The following is a 25,401-nucleotide window of genomic DNA, read 5'->3' on the forward strand; positions in this document are numbered from 1 at the left end:
CACTGTCATGCTGGTTATATTGTCAAATTCTCTCCCAATTTCAATTTTACATAGCACTAATGTTGGCATATTGTATCTAACAGTGTTGAACACTTATCCCACCCACCATTTCCAGATTTGTAATACTTAAAAATCCAGAAGTGAAATCCTCCATTCTTCTTCTGATAGTACCAAATAAATCTCTTCATTCTCTTTTCTTATTCCTACATCTATGGAGAAGCCAATGTTTCCATCTGTTCAGGACAAATTTCTACTGCTCATTTGACAAGTACTACCCTTGCTTTAAAAAAAATCCTTCTCTCATTAAGAAAGTCCACTCACTATAAATCACTTTTATATGCCAGAGTACCAGAACCAGCCTCACAGTTGTCTATTCCTGATCTCCTTGGCTTATTCTTATTTTTTTCAAAGGTGTGGTCTATTTAGTTTAGATGATAAATGATCAGAAAACAGTTTTATTACTGGAGTTCACTGAATATGAACCAATTTGAGTATTTTAAAAGTAAGGTCTTTAATTTTCTTGATGGGATTCTACAGATTTAAATCTTGTTCAACTAGGATTATAATAATGAGCTTTCAATTGTTCTAAAAGAGAGAATGTTATGCACAATACAGTCTTAATGGTGAGTCATAGTACCAAAATGTGCCCTTAGCCCTTTTTTTAATGTAACATTTAAAAACATTTTAATTTAAGTTTGGGGCAAGAAGTGTTATTATAAATTTAATGATTTGCCACAATTGCTAATATAGCAAATTAAAAGTTGTTTAAATCGCATGTGTGGCATGACATATCTCATAATTGATATTTATCCCAATACTGTGGTAAAAAAAACCTTAGCATCTTCTGTCTATAGCTGAACACTTGCCATATTCCATAATTAAGTTGCTTTTCATTACCTACACCCCTGGTAACTTAAAAAAAAAAAATCACTGTAATAGTCCTTTGTCCTCTGCCACCAAACCTTTCCCCCCATTGCTCTTTTTATCAGCAAAATGCAAGTAACACATTCAAAATCAGTCAAAGCAAAGCAGCAAGGGAACCACAGATAGCTCTGTTCAGGAGGTTCAGCTACGCTGTGGATATGAACACTCGCACACACCTCTGGGATCCTCTAATGCCCATGGTCTTATGATATACAAAGCCAACATTTGCTTCTGGGTGATCCAAGCCAAACCAGAGGCCCAGCTACTAAGAGCTCTCTAGACTTTCCTTAACATCTCCAAGTACATCTTTTGGAAAGTTGGACATATTGAACAGGAAATAACAAAATTAAAAGAATCACATAAATGAAATCAAGAAGGGTTTTAAGTCCAAAGCATTCACTGTAAAGAGTTCTATAGGTTTTTGCTCCCTTATGGTCTTAAACATTTCTAGATTTGTATAATACCAGTTTGTAAACCTCCATGTTCTTTTCACTGTCCTTTAAATTGGAATGGATTTGTTGGGTTCTAGAATAGAAAGTAAATTCTGGGCCCAAGAGCTAAATAAATGATGCCTCATCCTTCTTGCTGCTGGAGTGAAATATAAATCAGTCCAATTCTAGTTCAAGTTAGCTCAGAATGAGAGTGAATTCAGATGGCAAATACTTGCTGGTCCTCTTAAATGGGTGCCAGGCTCTTAACCCTGAGACAGAACTGCATTACTGAAGGGAGGAAAGCAGGCTTCCTCTAAATGACAGTCACAAAGCTTTGTTACTTGGTGGCACACTAATAAAGACACACAGGTGATGAGCATGGAAAAATGCATATCTAAATAAATAAAATTGTGCTGCTTATGATTTGGGGTGCAATCAGGCAACTTTAGCAAAGAGCAAGGAAAGAACTCAATAGTTTTATGCACAGCTGACAAAAAAGCTTTAAAAAGTTACCGCTGACGATCTGACTTGTATGTGGCTGTCAGCTCGTCAAACATGGTACTGTTCATTTCCATAAATGCCTTCAACACATTGTACACTAATGCCACGATAGCCCTGTGAAGCACAAAGAGAAAGGAACATATTGGTTAGTCTTACATAACGGATGCTGAATGAAGAAAGCAGAACAACTTTTGTCTGAATGAGCTTCTCAGACTGCATACTCTCTCCATCCTTTTTTAGTTGGAACAACTAGAAAGTACCTACAGTTCATTTTCACATCAAGAGATTTATGTTCTTTACTGTCCAAGGCAAGATAGATATCTTTCTGAGGGTTGTCAGAATTAGAGGGAAAAAAATCTAATTTTGCCTGTCTGATTATTCATACTCAGAATAGACTTGCCTGTGGGAACTTGATAATTTCATTTAATAAAAAGGCAAGTATAAAAATAAAGCAACTTCACCCTAAAAATAAGCACCTGTGGTAGGACTAACCTTAAAGACCTGAATTTGCATAAAATTTAATTTTTAAAGTAATAATATATATAATTCATCAAAATCAGAAGCTGTTCCCATGGAAACAAGTATTTTATATATATATATAGATAAATAATATATATTATTCATATTCAAAGACATGATTCCAAGCCCCTGTAAGTTAGGCAATTATTTTTCTAGTTGTGAAAGGGAAGGAGGAGGGAGAGAAGGAGGGAAGAAGGAAGGAAAAAAACTGAAAACCTACGGATTCCAATGTTCTTTTGAAATCCTATAAAGACTGGAAAACATGATGGGAAGGATGACATTAGAGTTTTCTTCTATCAAACTCATGATGTATTCATTATTCCAATAATAGAGTGCCCTTTCTGCCACCTTTGGGAAAAGAAAAATAAAATGTTAAGAGAGAGAGAGAGAGAGACAAAGATAAAACAAAATTATAATCTTTCCAAAGAATTTTAAAATACTGTTTTTTAAATCAACCAAATATAAAATTAAATGTTAATCACATGTTACATTTTTGTAGATATAAAATCTCTCAGAAAGTTCCAAAGTGGTTCGTCAATTTGGGGAAGGAAAAGAAGTAGGTATTTCCACCTGTTATATTTTATTCTCTTCTAATTCTGTCCATGTCATCTGATTGCACATTTTCCCTACATAGCTCCCAAGCTCTAAACACTTACCGTACTTCCACATACCACACAATTTTCCCCATCAGTTTGGCCCATCTTACATATCCCTTTTCCTGGCTCACCTCTTTCATCCCTCACACGTCAGATCAACCACAGGACCCAGCACAAGGATGGTGTTTAGTCATAGCTGCTGAGGAAAACCCTGTAGGGCATCCATAGGGCATCCAGTTGTCCGTCCCTGTAGGGCAGGCATATTTACTAAACACCTCCTATGGGCAGGCACGTGCCTACCTTGCAGGTAGAATGTATCATCCTTTCCACCATCTGAGAAGTAGGTACTACTGTGCTCATTTTACAGATGAGGACACTGAGCTTCAGAGAGCTTGGGTAACCTAGCAAGGTTACATTGTTAGTAAATGGTAAAAGCCGGGGACTCAAGTCTAGGGCCCAGGCTCTTTCCAGAGTCCATTTCTAGCCTCTTCCTTTGAACTAGACAAGTCAGGAGTTGGCTACTCAGTTTCTGGACTCAGGGACAATGGCTGCACCTACACCTGCTTGCTACCTCATATTCCTTTTCTCTGCACATTACGCTATCAAATGACTCTATTTTGGTCTGCCGGGCTTAAGGTGCTCATCTTACATTTTATGAATTCAAAGGGATGCCTCAAAAACAGCACCTAAAATCTCTAAAAAGGTGGTTACATGGGGAAAGGAATAAAAGGGTGGTTTCCTTCATTTGTATGGATTAAGAAATCATGCTTAGGTGAGAACAAAATGGTACAAGATGTACCCACCAATTGACTCTGAGAAATTAGAACCTTTCCATTTACATTATTCAACTTGGTTCAAAAAAAAAAAAACCTGGGACTCAGTAGGCACTAGACCCTTACAGTACAGAGAAAACAATCATTACTGAATGTTTATTATATGCCAGGCACTGTACTAAGTGCTCCATATATATATTACCTCGCTTAATCCTCACAACCAACAAATAGAGTTGGTACCATTATTTCTATTTTGCAGATGAGGAATCAGAGGCTCAGAGAAGATAAGCCACTGGATCAAGGTCACACGGCTTGCAAGTGGCAGACTCTAAAGTCTGTGCTCTTCATCTCTTTCTCTGTTATCCCTAAGGAGTTCATATGCTGGTGGGGCAAGGGGGCACCAACAAGCCTATGTGACAGAAACTGTGATGGATGCTGTATCAGACGCATGAACGAAGTGCCATAGGAAAGGGCAGAATGGACAATCCAGGTAAGTTGGGGGAGAGAATGGGTGGCAGGAATGTAACATAGGAGGTGGCATTTAAGCTGGACTTTGAAGGATGAAGGACTGGAGGAAAGGGCATTCCAGGAAGAGAGAATTACAGGAAAGGGGGACAGAGGCACCAACATGGACAACGTGTATGGAAACTATCGAAGCCAATGGATTGGCAACCGATAAAAGCATGAGGCAAGAAAAGAGAGGAGAAGAGAAAGAATGGGAATGAGGCCATTCTGAAACTAATAACCGAAAGGAAGAATTTTTAGAGAGACCACAGGAGGATGCTAGTGAAGAAGAAGGGCCCTAGAATGTTCCTACATCCAATTATGAGTCTAATATTGATCGGCTACTTAATAGTAACAAGTACTTTAATCACTAAATATCTACTTATTATGTAAATTTGCTTATAGACAGAAACTATGTATCCTGTCCTTTAAAGAGAAAAGGTGTTGTTTATGCAATGGGAAAAGTTACTGTATCTAACACTAGGAGAGAACCACTACTTTCCTGGGACCCACTGTCCTTCTGAACACACAGTGGCAGTGTCATTAGTGTCACAGAGAGACCTCTGACCCCAATGCCACATTTGGGGCAGTCTGGTTACACAGAATGGGCACTCAATAAATGTTTGCTGGATGAACCAACCAACACTTAACAAATAAATAAATAAGAGCCTCTTCCCTTTGGTCTCAGTTTTACTTCTGTCAAATAATTTTAAATTCCTTCTTCTTTCTGCTAGGGACTGAATTGTGCCCACCCACCCACTGCCCCCCCATTCATATATTGAAGTCCTAACCTCCCAATATGACTAGATTGGACACAGGACTTTTAGGAGGTAATTAAGGTTAAATGAGGTCATAAGGTTATAAAGCCACCAGTCAGATAGCACAAGTGGCCTTATAAGAAAAGGAAGAGAGAGGTCTCCCTTTCTCTGCATGCACACACCAAGGAAAGGTCATGTGGGCACACAGCAAGAAGGTCTGCATGCCAGGAGGGTACCTCACCAGAAACCAACCATGCTGACATCCTGATCTCGAATTTCCAGTCTCTAGAACCATGAGAAAATAAATCTTTATTGTTAAAACCACCCAGTCCGAAGGTGTTTTGTTACGGCAGCTGAGCTTAAGATACTGTCTTTCCCTTCTAAGCTTCTGAATATCATTTAAGCCTCCCTAGTGAAGCTCATTTTAAAGGAGATTCCTGTTCCTTGACCTCCGTAACACCACACATCCTGATGAAAACTGAAAAATAAATCAAACAATCCAGATGTTGGAATACTACAGGCCCTGTGTGATATTAAAATATCTACATACTGTCCTGCAATTTTTCTATTTTTATCCAGATACGTGTTATATTATCTGAACATTTCATGTAATGGTTTCAATTTTTTTTTCTTTGTGGTACAGCTCCTAGATGGTCATAAGGTCACTGCTTTAATATACTAACATGTCTTTAGGTCGATAACAGACAGTATCTCTAACTATACAGGATAACGACAGCTTAGAAGAAAAGTCCACCATCAAATGACCCCGTTTGAGGTATGATTCTGTGCTATGAACTACAATCTGAACAAACCGTTCAGATTGACAGGCAGTGTATAAAGAATCAATTTTCTAGATTTGTGATACGGACCATCAGTGACACGGCCGAAAGATAAAACCTAACGTGTGTTCAACCAGATCACCCTTCTTCCCTCCTGTGTGGATTCCACAGCATCGCAGCAATGGCCCCAATACAGAAAACAGTGACGCAGGTTCACCTTCCCTGTGTTCTCTGTGAGTGGCCACGAGGAGGCAGAGTGGTGCCACAGGAAAGTCACGGGCTTTAGCAAGAAGCTACACCTAAGATCAACATTTGACTTCACTGCCTATTAATTGGGACCTTGAGCAAATCATTCTCTGAGCCTCATTTTTTCATCTAGAAAACAGAAAAAAGCTTGATAGGATAATGTGAAGTTTATAAATAACGTATGCACAGAATCTTAGGGCTCTCTTTCCTCTCTTCAGCATTATCTAGCATCCTCTCTTACACATTGTAAAAACCCCACCAGGCCACTTCTTATGCAGCAATTTCTCCAAGACACTTTCTACAAGTTTGAGCTTCAGTGTCCACATGTGCAAATCTCCAAAAGACATACTGCCCTCTTTGCAGGGTGTTATGAGAATTAAAGTTACTGGACAGAAAGCACCACTGCAGTCACTGCTATGCAGCAGGTGCTCTAGATAAAGATGGCTATTGTTACATTTATTATTGTTATCATGTGAGAAAACAGCAAATAAAAAACAATAAGTAGCTAGTGTTCATTACATTTTTTTCAAGACATATCAAATTTAAGCAAAATAATTCATGTTGTTTAGGCCACTCTGGCTCATGTCCTCCTTACTACTAACCTGAAAATGGGGGCTAGATACACACTTGGCAATTTGTTTAAACAAAGGTTCTTGAATTTTAACAAATTGTGAAGGTTCAATCACATCCAATATTTCTTCCAGCTCCCCAAGGAACATGACCTACAAACAGAAGCAAAATACAAAATGTGAGGCACTTTATTAAAAAAAAAATGAATATGAACAATGAGGAGTAATGAGAGTTTGTACTATTTTAGGAAAAATTTACATATGACATCAAATATCAATAAACCAGGCATTATCCCAAGTTAGAAGATGTTCATTTCACAAAGAATTCACCACACGGTACTTGTTAAAAGCAAGTTCCCTACAGCACTAAAAATATGATTCAACTTACTTTGAAAAAAATATTTGCTACTTATATGACACGGAACAAGGGGCCCTTACATGCTGTACCAGGGCCCCTGGAAAACAGGACCGTCTCTGTACTGCTCTCCTGTCTATTGCTAGCTATCTCCCCCTGACTTTTTTTTTAAAACAATGGAGGATGGCCCTTCTGCATGGATGAGCAAAAGTTTATAGAGGTACATGCAGTCATTTGCCACATAGAAATAGCACCTGCTATGTGCCAGGTGTTTCTCTAGGACAAACTAGTTAAGAGAACAAAATCTGAGAAACACAAGTGAGCAGACTCAACCACACACAGGTACCACTTTAAACTCATTAGCGCACGCTGACCCATTCTCTACACTTACACATACAGACACACACACACGAACGCACACATACACACACACTGCTCGTTATAGAGCAAAGTGAATCTCTTGGCCTCAGCACTGTGTGCCTTAAGAAACAGCTTTTAAATCACATTATGAAGCCAGTTGTTTTAAATATAATGGAAAAATAACAGAAATAAAAACCAGCTACCTATTTAGCCATGAAAAACTAATTACCTTGAGAAAAAATTAAGTATGCAACTAGATATGAAAAATGACAATGCTTTCATATCTTGAGATACATCTGGGTTGCAATGCACAGTTTCTATTTACCTAGCAGGTATTAAGAAATCAGATAATTTTCTGAAGTCATTTAAAGTAGGGTTTGGAGAACTGAAGCTGATTTGAGAAGGAGGGTGTTTCTATTAAAAGCAAAATACAGTAGACCTTTGCCATTTGTCAAGACACATACAGAAGTTCTCCCCAAATTCTCCCAAAATATAAAACTAATAGCTGACCTTTTGTTCTGGGCCATTTTCCACATGGTTTCTAAACTTTCAGAAGAGTGACTGCATATCTGGTTAAATTCACCTCCAATCTAAGAGACTCGCTCCCCCATAAGAACCTCACACAGTAAGTACGTAGTATATGCCTTGTTAGTTCTCAGCAAAGGTACAAATGATTGTAGGTCTGAACATTCCAGTGCCACATGTGAACAGCTGAGATTATTATTATTGGGGGAGGGGGCAGCCGCCTGATATGGGGATCTGAACTCTTGACCTTGTTGTTATAACACTGCGCTCTAACCAACTGAGCTAACTAGCCAGCTCCCTATGAAAGGTTGAAATTAATGAATGGCCAGTTGAGTATTTTACGATAGTAAGATCCCAACTGTACTATACTTTAAAGTGGGTATTTGGGCAGGTTGCTTTAGCATCTATCTACAGTGAAAGCAAAACCTCCATACTACGAAGGGGGACACTAAGAAGGTGACATCAACAGAGCTAGACAATTGGACACATGAGCTGGGTCTGGTATGGGCTTACCTGAGGCTGAGCAGCACAGTGAATAAAAACTCAGGGTTTAGGAGTCAAGGAGGTGGGTTTTGGTCTAATCAACACCTGTTCTTACTTGGCGTACTGGGGCAGGCTTCATAACCTCTCTAAGCCTCAGTTTCGTAACTAGTAATACAAGAATATTTACAGTCCCGCCTTACAGTCCACCTTACAGAGCTCCAATTAGGTTTAGATGAGATGATGCATTTTTATACATGCTTAGTCGAATGGCTGGCACTGGGCAAAGTACTGAATAAGCTACTAACAAACACTCTCTGACATTAAGCACTTACCTCTTTTTGACTACATGTTTTAGGCCAAAATTTCATTAACCCCCTAATAACCTAAAATGAAAAAGAAGAAAACAAATAGCATTTAATTTTTCATATACACTTCCAGGAAAGATGGTTTTTCTGAAGTTTTTTAAATTATGAAAAAAATACTTACTGGTTCTGTGAGCGAAGGATCTTTCTCCAGAAACTGTACTATACAATATGCCAGCTGAAGAAACAAAATAAGAAAGACAAAATTTTAAATTCTATATAGTAAGGGCTCAGAAGATGTATTATTAAAACTTCCTAAAAGGCTTCCAGACTCTGGTTAATACCTTTATATTCATTTTAACTATCACGAATAAAATAAAATATATTCAAAGCAAAATAAAAAGCTACTTTTTCAAGACAAAAATGGACGCTAACAAGTCTCCATGGGAATTTTTTTAAAAAAGAGTATCAGGACATGAAGTATCCAGCTAATGAAAAGCAGAGGTGAAATATCACATTCAGTGTATTCTGAAAGTGTATCATCTATATACACTTTGAGCTACACATCACATAGGCTTCCCTTCTCTCTTTGCTATTATCAAAAGTACTGGGTTCTACTGTGGTTCCAGAGGAACCCTATACAGGAAGCAAGCACTTACTAGAAATCTTGCTGATTGCCTAAAATGGCACAGGCAAACTAAAGCAGTTTCATGAAAAAAAAGGTTGTATCTGCCAGTTAGAACCTGGAGAAATGTAACAAGAGTTCCACATCTGATGCTAACACAACTAAGTAAGAATTCTTTTAAATGATCATGAAATGTGATATCCCATTTCAAAAACTAAAGGTGAGATTTGTAAAAGGGCTTGTAAAGATTCTTGGACAAGAACACTACACTCCCAAAATACTTTGACAGTGTTCTAAATTAGAAACATATGGACTAATTTTTCCTCGAAACACAGAATTTCACATTTAAAGAACACTGCTTAGAAAAATGTATTACGTTTTTATGTAAACTCAAAACATTTCCATGGGGTGGGGGATGAGGGAGTCAGAGGTTTGAGAAACTAAAATTAAATACCACTAGATCATTTATCTACCCCCTAGTGACATGCTTACCATGCAAGGCAGTGTTAGCATGGAAATTAGAGTGGGCACAAGACAAGGTATGCTTTTTATTAAAGTAATGAAGGCTAATAAAAACAATGTAAAATACTGATTGATTTGTTTACTTGTGAGAGTGTCTGTGTGTAGAAAGTGAGGAAAATGGTGAATGGACTAGAAGAGGGGGCAAAGGGCAACTGACAAACCAATGCAAAGTGAGGATGAAACAAAGTACGCATGATCACTAAAAAATGATTATACATGTCCGAAGAGCTAAATGTAAAAAGCCCACATACATTTTATGATATGCAATATGTTCAATAAATAATTGTGTGAACTTGGGCAATCATCTAAGTTCTCTGTAAAATGAGATGGCTGAACAGAAGGCTCCTCCCACATTAAAAATATTCCCATGATTCTACCGTACATAGAAGAAAAATACACGTTTTTGTTTTCCTTGGGGAGTATTTTAAACTTTAACAAGTCTTTTATTTTTTTAAATTAAGAAAATATCAAAGAAACACTAAGTTTGCAAACTTCTTATTTTGCTTTCAAAAGTAGTTGTACAAAATTCTACCTGGGCGTGGAAGAGTGATAAACTCCTGACAGTGTGTAAAGGGATCAACACTTTCACCAGAAACTGTTTGTGTTCTGCCTTAAGAGGTAAAGCAAAGCCATTGATAATACTAGGAAAAAGAAAAGAGACACAAATTAGCAATGTTACCACAACAAGCTAAACTGAGACAAACTGTTGTGAGATTGGTTAACTTACATCAGTTTGTTTGTCCAGAACAACCCAAAACCCACCCCCGATGGCATTCAAGATTTCTTATACTTCAAAGAATACATTTAAGTAGGAAGGAATTCAAGAGAAGAAGAACACTTGCTTATGATCCCGCAACAAAGACCCTTGTACTAGTCGGATGGCTCCCAAAAGCTTTTTATCAAAACCCCTCTATTTTTCCCTCCCTCTTTTCTTTCTCACTTCCCCTTTAAATATGGCCGTTTCCACTTCCAGCTATCATTCCTTCTCATTTCTGAAATCTCTGCCCAGCTTACAGACATCACTGAGAGAAAACTGTGTGACTCTACCTTCTTTTTCTCCTCATATTAGGAGAAAAGACTAAGTAATCATTGTTTAACTACATTAGCCTCCCTTGTGTGAGAAACCTATACAACAGCTGTCTCTTTCCAATTCATTCCACTATTCTGGGCAGCAGCTGTTCAAGAACTACACCTGGGTGCATGGTTTCTTTGAAAACGGCAATCTTTCCAATTTATTATAAAGCTGCTTTCAACATATATGGCAAAGAACAGGTAGCCCAGAAACTGATAAGCTGTTTTGGAGTAACCAGCCTGACCACAATTAGATGTATTGTCTCTGTAGTAGAGAATAAACTGTTAGCTCTTTCAGTCATTCCAGTGAAATTAGCAACGCGTAACTGTGGAACAAAGGGAACAGGAAATCGTGTCTTGCAAAGTCAGTTGGGAAACATGCTAAGCACAAATGAAAGAGAGACCTGCCTGATGTGCATACAGCAAGAGATCTAGGTCAGCACCTCCTGCGCCACCTGAACCTAACTTTCAGAATGATATTCACCTGAGATGAGCAACTAGCTAACATGTGCTTACCTTCCTAATATTTCCAGCAGTTCAGCTACGCCATTGAAGTGTTCTGTTTCATACACAAACCTTAAAAAAGACAAAAAAAAGAAGGGGGGAGGGAGGGAGGGAGGGAGACAGAGAGAGAATAGTCAGTACACGATGTTCAAATATTTGAGGTTTATTTAATACCACTATAAAAATACCAACTTTGCTTCTCCTTTGAAGGGGGGAGGGAGGGAGGGAGGGAGACAGAGAGAGAATAGTCAGTACACTATGTTCAAATATTTGAGGTTTATTTAATACCACTATAAAAATACCAACTTTGCTTCTCCTTTTCCCCCCACCCACCACTTACCTTAGAAAAATATTGTTAATCTGTTTTCGGATAAATGCTCTAAGACCAAGAAACTTGCCATAAATTCTGTGTAAGACTGTTTTTAAGTAGTCCCGTTCCCGAGGGTCTTCACTGTCAAATAGCTCCAAAAGCTGTTGTAAATGAAAGACAGTATAGCTGTGAAAAGCAGTTTCAGGAAAGGATTTAGGAATTCTGTCACTCATTATTTAAAATCACTTCCTTCTTTCCTCAAAAATGTATTGAGTATCTATTATGTGCCAGGCACAGTGCTAGTCTTTAGGAATACAGTGATAAATAAGTCAGACAAGGAGCTTATATTCTAGTGAAGAGATACACAATAATAACAGTAGTAACAATAATAATAAAAACTAACACATATATAGCACTTACTATGATTTTAAGGTAATTGTCTAAGTAAACTACATACATTAATCCTCTCTATGAGGTAGTTTTATATCCCCATTTTACATAAGAGGAAATTGGGGCACAGAAAGGTTAACTAACTTGCCCATAGTCTCACAGCTAATAAGTGGTAGAACTGGGATTTGAGCCCAAGCAGTTGAGACCCAAAGTCCATGATCTCAACTACTGCACCATGCTACCTACTGAGCTTATGTTCCAAATATACACTTAAGATAAGCCTTCAGCTATACCAGTACATACGGGTAAATGAAACAATACAAACCAAATCAAACATCAGTAAGTCCCCAATGATACTGGCAATGTTCTCTTTCTAAATCTGGGTTCTCATTACATAGTGGTTCTTGTTATACGTGAATAACATTTTCTAAGTTCCGAATTACTTGTAATCTAAAGTCAATAACTGAATCCTGATAACATCACATCTATGCACTCATGAGACCCATGCAACTAGTCAAAAAGAAGTAACAAGCTAAAGTCTCAAGCCAAATGACAGTAGGCACTACAGAGTCAATCCAATCACCATCAAAAATTCCAGCTGCTTTGTTTTTGCAGAAAATGTGCATACAATGGAATGTGATACAGTGGAATATTATTTACCCATGAAAAGGAACAAAGCACTAATTATGTTACAACATAGATGAACCTTCAAACATCATGCTAAGTGAAAAACAACAGACCCAAAAGTTCACATAATGTGTGGCTCCATTTATATGAAATATACAGAATAGGCAAATCCATAGAGACAGAAAGTAGAACGGAGAGTGACTACTAATGGTTTCTTTTGGGGATGATAAAAACGTTCTGCAGTTATATTGTGGTAATGGTTGTACAACTCTGTAAATGTACTAAAAAACACTGAATAGTAAAGTTTAAAAGGGTAATATTTATGGTATATGAATTATAACTCAATAAATCTGCCACTTTTTAAAAACTAATAATGGGCAAGTTCCTTTGACTAAAGAAAAAACTTGGAGATCAGATTTAATTTTACTGAGTTTTTAATACATTTATCATCATTGCAATAAAGCAAAACTCACAGTTCTAATGTCTTTATAGCAAAACATTTCAAGAGCATATAGATAGCACACAGAGGAAAACACACTACCATCATTATCAAAAAAGCTGTCAAGACATACATAAGCATGTCTTCAGGTGATTAAGACATGAGGCTGAGACTGACAACAGAAGAATTCAGTGGGCAGTCATCAAATGAATGTGCTTTTGTTTGGTGCTTTTCTTTGAATGAAAGAGTTATGGACAAAAACCAGCTCTTCAAATATGGCAAGAAGCACAAACTGAAGGATGGTCTTCAAAAGTGGACAGTAAGACAGGACACAACTGTTGGCTACATGATTCCACCCATCCATCCATTCAAAAAATGAGTATTTCAAGTAAATATGTATTATGTGACTATTAAGAGCCAGCTGGTGGGCAAGGAGCCAGGGATACAATGATGAACAAGACAGACCCTATCTCTGCTTTCACAGAGCCTTGTCTAGTGGGGATACAGGTAAATAAAACAGCATAAGTGGCTCAGGATGCTGTATAAACACATAGCTGATATATCTATTCTACTTGGAAGAAATGGAATGATCAGGGAAGACTTCTACAGGAAGTGACATCCAGGCTGACTCATGAAGAGTTGGAAGTGGGGCAAGAGTGTTCATGGCAGATTCAATAGTACCTACCCTTACTCAGTCTACCCAAACAAAAGATGCCGTTAACACCTGCCATCTCTCTGCCCATTTAGCAATAAGATAAATAAATATGTAGTGAGATCTTCCTATGTGTCAGGAATTATACTCACTGCTGGGCACACACAGTGTTGAACAAACTTGGAGCCCACTAGGGAAGGCAATGAGAAAGTTAACAATACATTTCCACAGGAAAACAGTCTATCTAGGAAACAAAGGCATATGGCCCCAACAGGCAAAGATGGCCCAAATGAACTCAGCATGCTCAAAATGACCTAAGATCTCTAACCCATCCCATCCCTTGTTAACAAAAATAATTAACCATTTAATTTCTATTTTTTGATTTGGTTTCTATTTTTAAGTGTTGTAAAAGGGTTTAATGAGTAATTTGCAACCAACGTAAGAGAAGGTTTGAGGGTGTTTAATGTTAGCAAAACTTGAATCATCTATGCTTATGTGTTGTTAATCTTTAGTTTAATGAAAACATAATAATTAAACAAAAATTATTTTAACTAATGTTTTCATTAGGCTCTCAAAGAAAATGCATTACCAGACACCTAAACTTTAGTCTTTTACAAAGCCACAAATATTTAATGTAGCATGCTCTATGAGAAAGATGAATTGCAGTATTAAACTATTTTTCTGCAGCTCCATAGGACATACTTTTGACTATTTTATGATGTTATGAGACAAAAGAAAAAGTATAATAGGGCACTGGCCAAAAAAGGGGGGAGTACAATGAGCCCTAATTTCTAAAACAAAATAATTCGAGTATGCTTAGTCATATATACATTCCCAAACACTCCCCACCAGAAAAGCAACGAGAAATATAATCCAGCATCTGTAAACACCTACGTGGACTGTGGACCGTGCCATCCACCATATAAGAGGCAGCTTGTTGTCAAAGAAAAGAAGCTGGGTAGTTTCTAAGGTGACTACAGACCAAAGACAGCTCTCTCAACATGCTGACCCAAGTTTACAAAAATGAGCCCTTCTGAAGCTAACAAACAGGGATGAACTGCAGAGTGATATAGCCAAAGAACCCTTCTTTGAACTTCATAATAAATCTACAGGTAAATGAGAAGGGCAGAATGAAAAAGGCAGTAAGGGTCTTCCAGTTAGACATGGGGACTGAATCTCTCTCCTCTTTAAACCTCCCTGAAATGATAGTGAAGGAATAAAAACAGAAGAAACCCACAGAGCAGAGAGGATTAGAGAGCAGAGTAGACATATTTGTAGACTCTTCAAAGATGGAAAGTGGATGGCAAGAGGTAACTAGCTTAGGTTTCCTCTCTCTACATTCTGGTAAGTGTTTTTCCATTCTGCAAGCAGGGAGGAAAGCCAACAAGAAGCTGGCCAATTCATATCAGAGAACCCTTAAAAGTCTGAAGAATTGAAGGCACCAGATATATTTGATGGCAAGAGTGTGAAAAGAATCTTAAAAAAGGAGGATGAGTTGAAAGCCTGTAGAAGGAGTAACAAGATCCCTCAGATTCCTGTCCCATTCAGTGTACTAAAGATTCACAATCTAAGTCTGGGGAGAATGAATGAGAAGTATCTAGTCTTGGAGACATCATATATAGCACTTATGGAAAATGACAGGATTGAAACACTGCATACTGAAGAGTGAGATCTTGGCCAGCCCTCTTCCCTAACTGTGTTCCCAATTCCGGATGGGGCAAGAGATCAGAAAGTCCCTTTTTGGGAACAGTGAAAGTCTCAAGAGAAAAGACCTATATCTGAGGGTTTCTCAATGAAATGGCAAGGTTCCTGCCCAATTATCCTATTGAAAGTCACCAGTTGCCAAATGCCACACATGCAAATATAAGGGATCTTCAAAAAGTTCATGGAAAGATTCATATTTTTTTAATTCAATTTTTCTATGAACTTTTTGAAGTATCCTCATATAAACACACATGCACATGCACACAAACACAGAGGTTCTAAGTTTTTTGGTAGACAAACATATAACTATGACTACGAAGTCAAGGAGCACCAGACATTCTAACGTAAAAGAGACAGACCAAAACAACCAATCATAAGGAACTCAGAAGAAACCAGCACAATGAAAGGAATAGGAAAAAAATGCAAAAAGAAAAGATAAACAAATATACTGGGTTCCTGAAACAAAAACAGAATGCTACTACAGGTGAGTATTTAGAAAATAGAAAAGAGCTTTTGGAAATTCAAAATATAACAGAAATTAAAATTTGAGCAGAAGAACCAGAATATTAGAATGAGCAAATCTAGCCCTGAAAGTATAACCACAAAACAGAGATAGTATATGGAAGAAAGAAGAAAACTAGATTATCAATCCAGAAGGTCCAATCCATGAATAATAGGCAATCTAGAGAGACACAGATACAGAAAAACAGAAAATGGAGAGAAGAAAATTATCTGAGGAAAAATTTGATGCAATTTTCCAGGAAAAAAAAAAGTTTGAATTTCTTTTTTTTAAAAAAAAAAAAGATGACCGGTAAGGGGATCTTAACCCTTGACTTGGTGTAGTTTGAATTTCTTTTTTAAAAAAAAAAAAAAGATGACCGGTAAGGGGATCTTAACCCTTGACTTGGTGTTGTCAGCACCACGCTCGTCCAAGTGAGCTAACTGGCCATCCCTATATAGGGATCCGAACCCGTGGCCTTGGTGTTATCAGCACCACACTCTCCCAAGTGAGCCACGGGCTGGCCCTAAAAGGTATGAATTTCAATATACATTTGGCCCATTAGGTGTTCTGCACAACAAATGAACAAAGACCGACACCAAGGCACGTCACCTTGAAGTTTCTGAACTTGGGAACAAAGAGAAGATCTCAGAAGCTTACAGAGAAAACAGGTCACAATAAAGGATAAGGCATTCAACTAGCACAGGGCTTCTCAATACCAACACTGGAATCTAGAAAACAATGGAGCAATTCTTTAAGACATCTGAGAGAATAAGGGTTCCAACCTATAAATTACACTTAGCCAAAACATCAATCAAGTATGAGGGTAGGGCCGGCCCGGTGGCGCACTGGATAGTGCGCCGCTTGGGAAGCGCGGCGGCACTCCCGCCCGAGGGTTCGGATCCCACATACAGACCGGTTCCCGCTCACTGGCTGAGCGAGGCGCGGGAGCAACACCGAGGGTTGCGATCCGTTGCCGGACACGGAAAAAAAGACCAAAAAAAAAAAAAAGTATGAGGGTAAAATACAGATGTTTTCAGACAAGCAATCTCAGAAATTTTATATCCCATTCATGCTTTCTTAGGAAGTATGTAGAGGATATGTTCCACCAAAATGAAAGAGAGGAAGTTAGGCAACAAAGATATGGTCCACAAGATTGGCAAAGGGAAGTCACAAGATGATGTCTGTGAATACAGCCTAGAGGAAGCAACCAGTGCCAATTAGAGCAAGAGGATTAGGGCTCCAGGAGGGAAAAAAAAAAAAAAAAGGAATTGAACTGATTAACTGATGTGTGGTCCATACTGAGAAGAGTTGTCTGGTGCTTTCATAGAATTAAGGAATGAACTAGTGACTGAGACCCAGGAAAGCAAGCAAGTGAAAAATAAGACAGCTATTAATTCCAGGCTTTTTTATTGTTTTTTTTTTTTAAAGCTCCACAAGAAAAGAAATGTAATTATGTGCCTCAAATATGAACAATATGTATAGTCATATTAATGTAAACACTATAATTTAATTTTCTGATATAACTACATTGGGTGGGGAGGAGGGAGATATATAATGGCTTATAGTAGGAAGTCAATAGATAGATAAAACCTAGAATGAAAAATCAAGAAATAGCAGTATAATCATGCTACTTAGAAATATGGACATAAATACATAGAAACAGCTAGAAGACTTGAATGTGGTTACCTCCAGGGAATGGGACTCTGGTTCGGGGAAGGATAAGGCAGGGAATTTCTATTTTTCATTTTAAACCATATAAATATGATTAAATTTTTAAAATAGATATTTCTTTGTTAATTAAAACTATTTTAAAAAGTCATTAAGAGCAAAAGACCCTGTTGCCCTCTACTACAATAAAGAGCTAACTGCCATACCCTACTCCATGTAATGTAAGATTTTAGAAAACATCAGAAATTTTCAGGTAGATAATCAATGAAACTGGTATTCTAAATGTTTTCATACAAATTGTCAAAGAGCACTAAAATCTGATCTCCACATTTCTGGTTTTGTTTGCAACATTAGCTATTCTACTACTTGAAAATTTCCTAATATCTTCCTAATAATCTTCACCTTGACCAAATAATGCACATGTAGAAAACAGCCCAGAACTAAGAAACAAGAGCCAACAGCAGCTTGAGTCCTATTAATCAGAATGAATCAAGGGGACCACTATATGGAATGAGGTGACCTAAGGATAACCACTGAGAAAGCACAGTGGGGACAAGAGATCCCAAGGTTGCAGTCATACGTTTCTAGCAATACTGACTTCAAGACCCCTATGGAAATTCAGTATAGAAATTTCAGAGGTGTAAGTCATACAAATATGAACAACTCTGCCAAGTCACATGCTTTCATTTTCCTAATTTTAGGCAATCTTTCCACAAACTGGAGAAGTACAGTTTTTTTCTCCTTAAGCATTCTATCTGAATCAAGAAAACCTAGTGACTTAAAATGTTAAGACAACGAATTTGGTCAGCATTTCAAGAAAGAAAACTGTTGTGCTAAATAATGATGCATTTTGGGCCGAGCCCATGGTGCACTCGGGAGAGTACGGCGCTGGGAGCGCTCCCGCCGGGGGTTCGGATCCTATATAGGGATGACCGGTGCGATGCGCTCACTGGCTGAGCGTGGTACGGCCGGTCACAAAAAGGACAAAAAAAAAAAAATGATGCATTTGTGGGATGCAGGCATGGACTACCTGCGTAATTTGAGGAGCCCAGTGCAAAATGAACATGGAGTGCTCCTTGTTCAAAAAGTATTAAGAATTTCAACACAGCAAAAGCAGAGCCCTAAACCGAGCACGGGGCTTCTAAGCAGAGGGCCTGATGCCACCGCACAAAAACCATGCCCATGAAGCTGGCTCTGGGTCCGGGAGTCAGTGCAGTAAAGCCCCTTTTTTAAGGTTTTGAATTACATGTTGGACATGATGGGAAGAGATGATTTATTGTTAATTGGTAATGGCTATCTGATAGAATTCCAGGTAGAAATAAATTCCCTAAAGTTTTATTTGCTATAGGTTCTGAGAGGTAAATGTAAACATTTTGACATTCAAGGAACTTGCTCAAAAAATAGTTCTTCGTAATTGGAGCCAAGATTCAAGGCCTCATGGAATTTATCTCAGTTTGGAACTTAAAATTTCTTAACAGGTTGGTTGTGTCATGTCCAATTTGTCTAGTTCTTTAAAATGCAATAAGAAAAGGTCACTTTTAAGGACAGGCTGAATGATTCGCATGATTTGCATAATCTGCGTGATAATTACGCACCTTTCAGCTAAATATAACTGCAAATGTGATTTATCTCAGTTTGGAACTTAAAATTTCTTAACAGGTTGGTTTGTGTCATGTCCAATTTGTCTAGTTCTTTAAAATGCAATAAGAAAAGGTCACTTTTAAGGACAGGCTGAATGATTCACATGATTTGCATAATCTGCGTGATAATTACGCACCTTTCAGCTAAATATAACTGCAAATGTGAAGTACAAATTACTAAATAGCAATCTTCAGCAGTACTTATGTTTACGGGGATACTTGAACAGTATGTCTCTTAGCAACCACTGACTGCTTTTCAGATTTGCAGAGTGGTTGAAAGCAGTCTTTAGAAATATGCTGCTAAACTCTTGCCACAATAATCCACCCAATGAAATAATTCAAGGTTTGGCAATTCATTTGAGTCTAAATAAGGGTTGGGGGTATCATAAAGAAACCATTTTCCCAGCAATCCTAACACAGATGAAAATTATCTTAATTGAGAATAGACAAAATTGCTCCATAAGCCTAGGCAAGTCTACATACTTATAGCTATAGAAGGCAGTATACCGAGTTACCTAAGTCTAAAATCAAGAACATTACCATAGACACAAGTTCACTATGCAATGCATTGACTATCTTCGATAAATCTCTGACAGCTTTCTTGTGTAAAGACCTAGATAGGTACATTAAAAATGCTAAAGGTTATATAAATCTAGATTTAATAAAAATCACTCTGGTATTCTATTGCCCAGTAGGGTGACTATGGTTAACAGTTAAGTTTTATAAATTACATAAAAGCTAGAGGAGAGGCTTTTGAATGCTTTCTACAAAAAAATAATAAATGCATGAGGTGATGGTTACATTAACTAGCCTGACCCAATTATTATACAACATATGTATGTATCAAAACATCAGATTGCACCCTATAAGTATGTACAATTACAATGTCAGTGAAAATAAATTTTAAAAATTAAAAATTAAGAAATAAGAATAAATAAAAATAAAAATCAAGATGAAATTCAAGTCATACCATTCTTGAATAAAAAGCAATAAAACCCTTCAAACAAAAACATTCAAAACCCTTGAATAAAAAACAACAAAACAGACTGTTGTCTGCCCATACAAAAATCCAGATTTCTAGTTTCTCTTGAAAAACCAAAAGATCTAGCAACACTTGGCTCACTTACCTAGAGGCCAACATTAACAGGAGTGGACTGGCAGCAAGAACCAAGCCCTCTAAGTCACCACAGTTTCCATCACTTCCTTTGGTCACACCCAGACTATTTTATTATGTACACTTGTCTGCCCTCTGTAAAGATTTCAATGTGCTATCCCTGGTTTTCTCATATTATAACTTATATGTTCCTGGCACTAATAAACATTCACTTCCCACACTGATTGGAAGAAATCAGTTGGTAAAGTGGAATTGATAAGAATCCAGGGACCCAGGACACCATATGTAACATCTAAGAGATCCCAACAGCCTAAGAAGAACCATATAACGTAGAGTTCAAAGGGTACCAATTACTTTTAGAATAAGAGTTGGCTTTCAAATAATTCCTCACATGCTAGGTAAGACATGATAGACTAACTTATTTGACTTTATGGACTGAAGCTATTAAAGAAAGTATGGCTAAAGAAGGTTCACAAGACAAGAACTGACCCTAATAAAAATATTAGTGACATAACATCTATTCATAGCATTATTTATTCATAACATTATTCATAACACTTATTGACTGGTTACTAAGTGTCAGGAATTGTTCTAACTGCTTGTATAGGTATTCAGTCAATAAATCTCTATAATCTTATGATATAATTACTATTATACTATACATATTTTGCATCTACTTTCCAGACGAGGAAACTGAGGCACAGAGTGGTTAGGTAACTTGCCCAAAGTCACACACTAAAAAATGGCAGAGCCTGAATTCAAACCAGTCTATACACATAATCACCAAACTATACTGTTTCCTGATGGGGAAGAAAAACTCGAGATATTGAAAAAGGCTTTTTAGGCAACACAGGAAGCTTTCTTTTGAACTTCAGATTTTTAAAAGGGCATACACAAATGCTAAGGAAGAAAACACAATGAATATTTGGCATAAAAAAAATGGTGTAGTCCTACAAAATAGTCTTAGGAAGGCTAACACACTAAATCAGCTGAGGTTTATGAAAAATGCAAGATACAACAATGAGAACGTACTTGTAATTGAAATCTTTTTATTTTTCTTGTTGATTATAATGTATATCTCATTATTTTTTAATGCAAAAAACAGATACGTAAAAAATAGAAAGTGAAAATCATCACACATAATCACACACTTCCAGACAATTAACACCAATTTGGTGTATCACCTTCCAAAATTGTTAATGCATATTGCTATGGTCTGAATGTGTCCCCCCAAATTCAAGTGTTAGAAACCTAATTCCCAATGCAACAGTGTTGGGAGGCAGGACCTTTGGGGAGGTGTTTAGCTTATGAGGGTGCTACTCTCATGAATGGATTGATGCCACTGCAAAAAGGAATAAGTTTGCTCCCTCTTGCCCTTCCACCTTCCACCATAAGAAGATGCATAAAAAGGCCCTCACCAGATGCCAGCCCCTTGATCTTGGACCTTCCAACCTCTAGAACTGTGACAAATCAATTTCTGTTCTTTATAAATTTCCCAGTAGCGGGTCTTCTGTTATGGCAGCATAAATGGACCAAGATAAAAATACTAACATTCCTTTTCCCTAAAATAACAGATGCAGGCTCAAAAATTATACTGTTCCATAACATGCATATTTCACTTAAAAATAGATCATGTGTAGCTCTATCACATTCTTTGTACTAACTGATGAACATTCCACTATATGAATGTACGGAGTTTATTCAACCAACTCTTACTGAGGAAATTTTAAGCTGTTTCCAATTTTCTAGTAATTATTAACAATGATGCATTTAATAACCTTGTACATATATCTTTGTGCACATATCTGATTATTTCTCATGGAATTGCTGGGTCAAAATCTGAGTTGACAGAATACTATCAGATTTTCTCTTCAGAACGATTATACCAATTTTATGTATGCATGTATTGGCATATCTTCTTATAGGTTTTATGGCATTCTCGGAAAAATCTTCTCCATCCAAGAATCAATCATGTTCCATTCTCCTGTTTTAATTAATGTACCTTTATAGTATGCTTTATTATCTAATAGGTAAAGTACCATATCATTAGTCATCTTTTGCAAAAATTTATTTCATGAACTCTGAAAATCTCAAATAAAAAACTACTGGAATTTTAATTAGAACTGCACTAAATACTAAATGTATAAATTAATTTGGAGATTATATGAATATAATTATGATGGCAAGTGTTCCCATCTAGGAATAGGTTAAATTTCTGCATTTATTCAAGCTTTCTTTGCAAAATTTCATTATGAGTTTCATATAGACTTTTAAATTTTATTGCAAAAGGTAGAGGTTTTAAAATTAATATTAAAATCAAGAAAAGTAAGATATCCTGCCAATGTGGGCAGATAATATAAGGAGCATATGAAAAGAGGAATTAATATTTAATGAACAACTATAACCCCCATGCATGATACCAGCAGACATTTTACAAGTCATCTCATTTCATCTCATAACAAGCCTACCTGTTGTGACTTGCTGTAAGAGAGATGACTCTTATCACAATTTTACAGAAAAAGACACTGAGGCTCAGAGTAGTCAATAATCCATGCATGATACCAGCAGACATTTTACAAGTCATCTCATTTCATCTCATAACAAGCCTACCTGTTGTGACTTGCTGTAACAGAGATGACTCTTATCACAATTTTACAGAAAAAGACACTGAGGCTCAGAGTAGTCAATAATCTACCTAAGATTTTCAGTACCTATTTAAAACTGAAGGTAGGGATCCTGTTTTTTGTATCCATACCACCAACTGAACTAAGTAGATTTAATAGCTGTCAAATTTGGAGTGTCTCCTACCTTACTTAACAGTATCTCATTTATCCTGTTATCCTCATGTCATAGAGGAGGAAACTCAGGCTTGGGCAGCAAGTGTACAAACCTGCTGAAAGTCAAATCGCAAGTAGGCAGAAAAGCCAGGGTTTGAATACAGTTTTTTCTGACTGCACAGCTCACATTCTCAGCTCCTAAAATATACTTACAATCCAGAGGAGAGTCAGCATTTAAACCCAGAGCTTCCTAACTTTCCACTATCAGGATAAAACAGCACAATTTTTATTTTGTTTTTGTTTTTACTTACAGAGGAATGAGACTCAGAAAAGACTATGAAGAATATATTTAGTTGCTATAGAAAATAAGTTTAAGTCTCATGGCTAGAATAAATCACATCTAACTGGATAAAAAAGTTTTAAGTTGACATCACCAAAAGTCTTTTGAGATCCACAGAAAATAAGAAAACTGGACAAAAAAAGGAACAAGGTAAATGTTATCCTGATGTGCCAAAAGGTAAATTATGAGGGTTCTCATGACATAAGAGAACCAGGCTTAGGTATACAACACACTGGGACCAGGGAGCCTGTGGCATTGAGAAATAAGTAGGGGACAAGTGAGGGTGAGTGCAGAAGTGGGAAGAACCTGCCAGCTCAAGGACAATTAAGGAATGGGTATGTGTGTGTATATCTGTGTGTGTGTGTGTGTGTCTGAAATGGGGGGAAATGGGGTGAAATACCAGCAATAATTTCTCAAGCTCCAAAGGCCCACCCATTCCCAGCAGGACCTAAGTCAGGACCACACCACCCAGGAAGGGAGTTCAGAAGAACCAGGTAAGGAATTGAGGCCCCTCTCAGAAGGTGTTGGGATCCCACATAAGTCATCAGCAGACTCAAGGGTAGGGAAAGTGACTATACGTTACCAACTTGAATGAACAGGGAATTCTGGAAAATGGAAGCTAAAAGGCATCCAAAGCTTATCCCCAGCATGGTAGTTAATGCACTGGTTAGTCACATGATTTCATTCAAGTACCACTCAGTGGTGGTCTTGATTCTGACAATACCCTGCCTGCCCCTTTCATGACCTGGTCTGAAGGTTGAGTTCATCAACAGATCTAGCAGACAGAGGTAAAGAAGGCAAAGGCTGGAAAAATGAGGAAGGGGTGAAAATGTAGAGTATACAGATGGACTTCACTATTTATACTTTATTTCTTGTCTCTGGCAAAACCTTACAACAAACAAACAATCCCATAGTTTGCAAGCACTTAGGGCAGGATCATCAGTAAATAGCAGTAGCTCCCAGAACATCACTAATAATCATCGGTAAATAGCAGTAGCTCCCAGAACGTCGCATAGTACCTGAATGGCATCCTTCTTTATGATAAAGTTACAAGCCTGTAGATGAAGGGAATGTGGTAAATATGAAGTCCTAAAACAAAAACAAAAACAAAAACAAAAAACCAGAGTCCTAAATTTTACAACAGCATCTCACAAAGTCTCTATGCTCTCCTTATGAACAAAATTTAAGAAATGCAGGAAAGATAACATGCTAGAGCAAATTTCTAACTGGTTCAAGGATAGGATTCAACGATTACTGATTAAAGAATGTGAGTTAAAATAAAAGAATTTCTAAAGGCATGTGCTAGGCCTCTATCGGTATGTAGCCCTTAACAATTAGGCTAGCTTAACAATTTTAATCAATGACTTAAACGAGTCCAACAGTTAGCATATTTAAGAAGGTTACAGATTTCATAAAAATGGAAGATACAGTGAATAAGGTAAAAGACAGAATAAAGATCCAGAAAGACCTCCAAAAACCGGGGGGAAATGACATTCCACAGGAATATATGTTAAGTTCTGCACTTAGATAAAAAAGCAAACTGCATAACAAACAAGAATAAAGAAAAACATGGCTTTACAGCAACATGTGTAAAGCTCAATTAGAAGTCAGTTATGAGCACAAGCTTAACACAGTTGGCAATGGCATGCAACAGCAAGAAATTCCAATGAGACTTTCCCTTTAAGAAACTGAGAGTCCAGGCATGGGAATGGAAAATCCGACTCTAAGCTACACTGTACTGACCAGGCTCAGGGCAGTGCATTCAGATATAGGTGTCATACCTGAAGACAAATGGGCATATCCAGAAGATGCTGAAGGCTTCAAAAATTGACAAATGAAAAAAAGGTTGCCAGAACAAAGGATTTAGTCTCCAGCAGAGAACGCATACTGA

General features: G+C 37.4%; 1 protein-coding gene across 2 annotated transcripts in view; it reads right to left on the minus strand.

Moving 5' to 3' along the window:
- The window catches only part of PPP2R5E (protein phosphatase 2, regulatory subunit B', epsilon isoform), a 147,647-nt gene that overhangs the window by 5,806 nt on the left and 116,440 nt on the right, over window positions 1–25,401 (minus strand). The window contains exons 6-13 of one of the 2 annotated variants that reach the window (XM_008576549.1): window positions 11,688–11,818; window positions 11,360–11,419; window positions 10,305–10,413; window positions 8,810–8,863; window positions 8,656–8,706; window positions 6,634–6,753; window positions 2,596–2,723; window positions 1,869–1,970 (exon numbers count right to left, since the gene is read on the minus strand). In XM_008576549.1, coding sequence (XP_008574771.1) covers window positions 1,869–1,970; window positions 2,596–2,723; window positions 6,634–6,753; window positions 8,656–8,706; window positions 8,810–8,863; window positions 10,305–10,413; window positions 11,360–11,419; window positions 11,688–11,818 — 755 coding nt within the window. The remainder of the gene's footprint in view (window positions 1–1,868; window positions 1,971–2,595; window positions 2,724–6,633; window positions 6,754–8,655; window positions 8,707–8,809; window positions 8,864–10,304; window positions 10,414–11,359; window positions 11,420–11,687; window positions 11,819–25,401) is intronic. The other variant, XM_008576550.1, reaches the window with a different exon arrangement.

Source organism: Galeopterus variegatus, unplaced genomic scaffold (genome assembly GCF_000696425.1).
Source record: "Galeopterus variegatus unplaced genomic scaffold, G_variegatus-3.0.2 Scaffold1366, whole genome shotgun sequence".
NCBI lineage: Eukaryota > Metazoa > Chordata > Mammalia > Dermoptera > Cynocephalidae > Galeopterus > Galeopterus variegatus.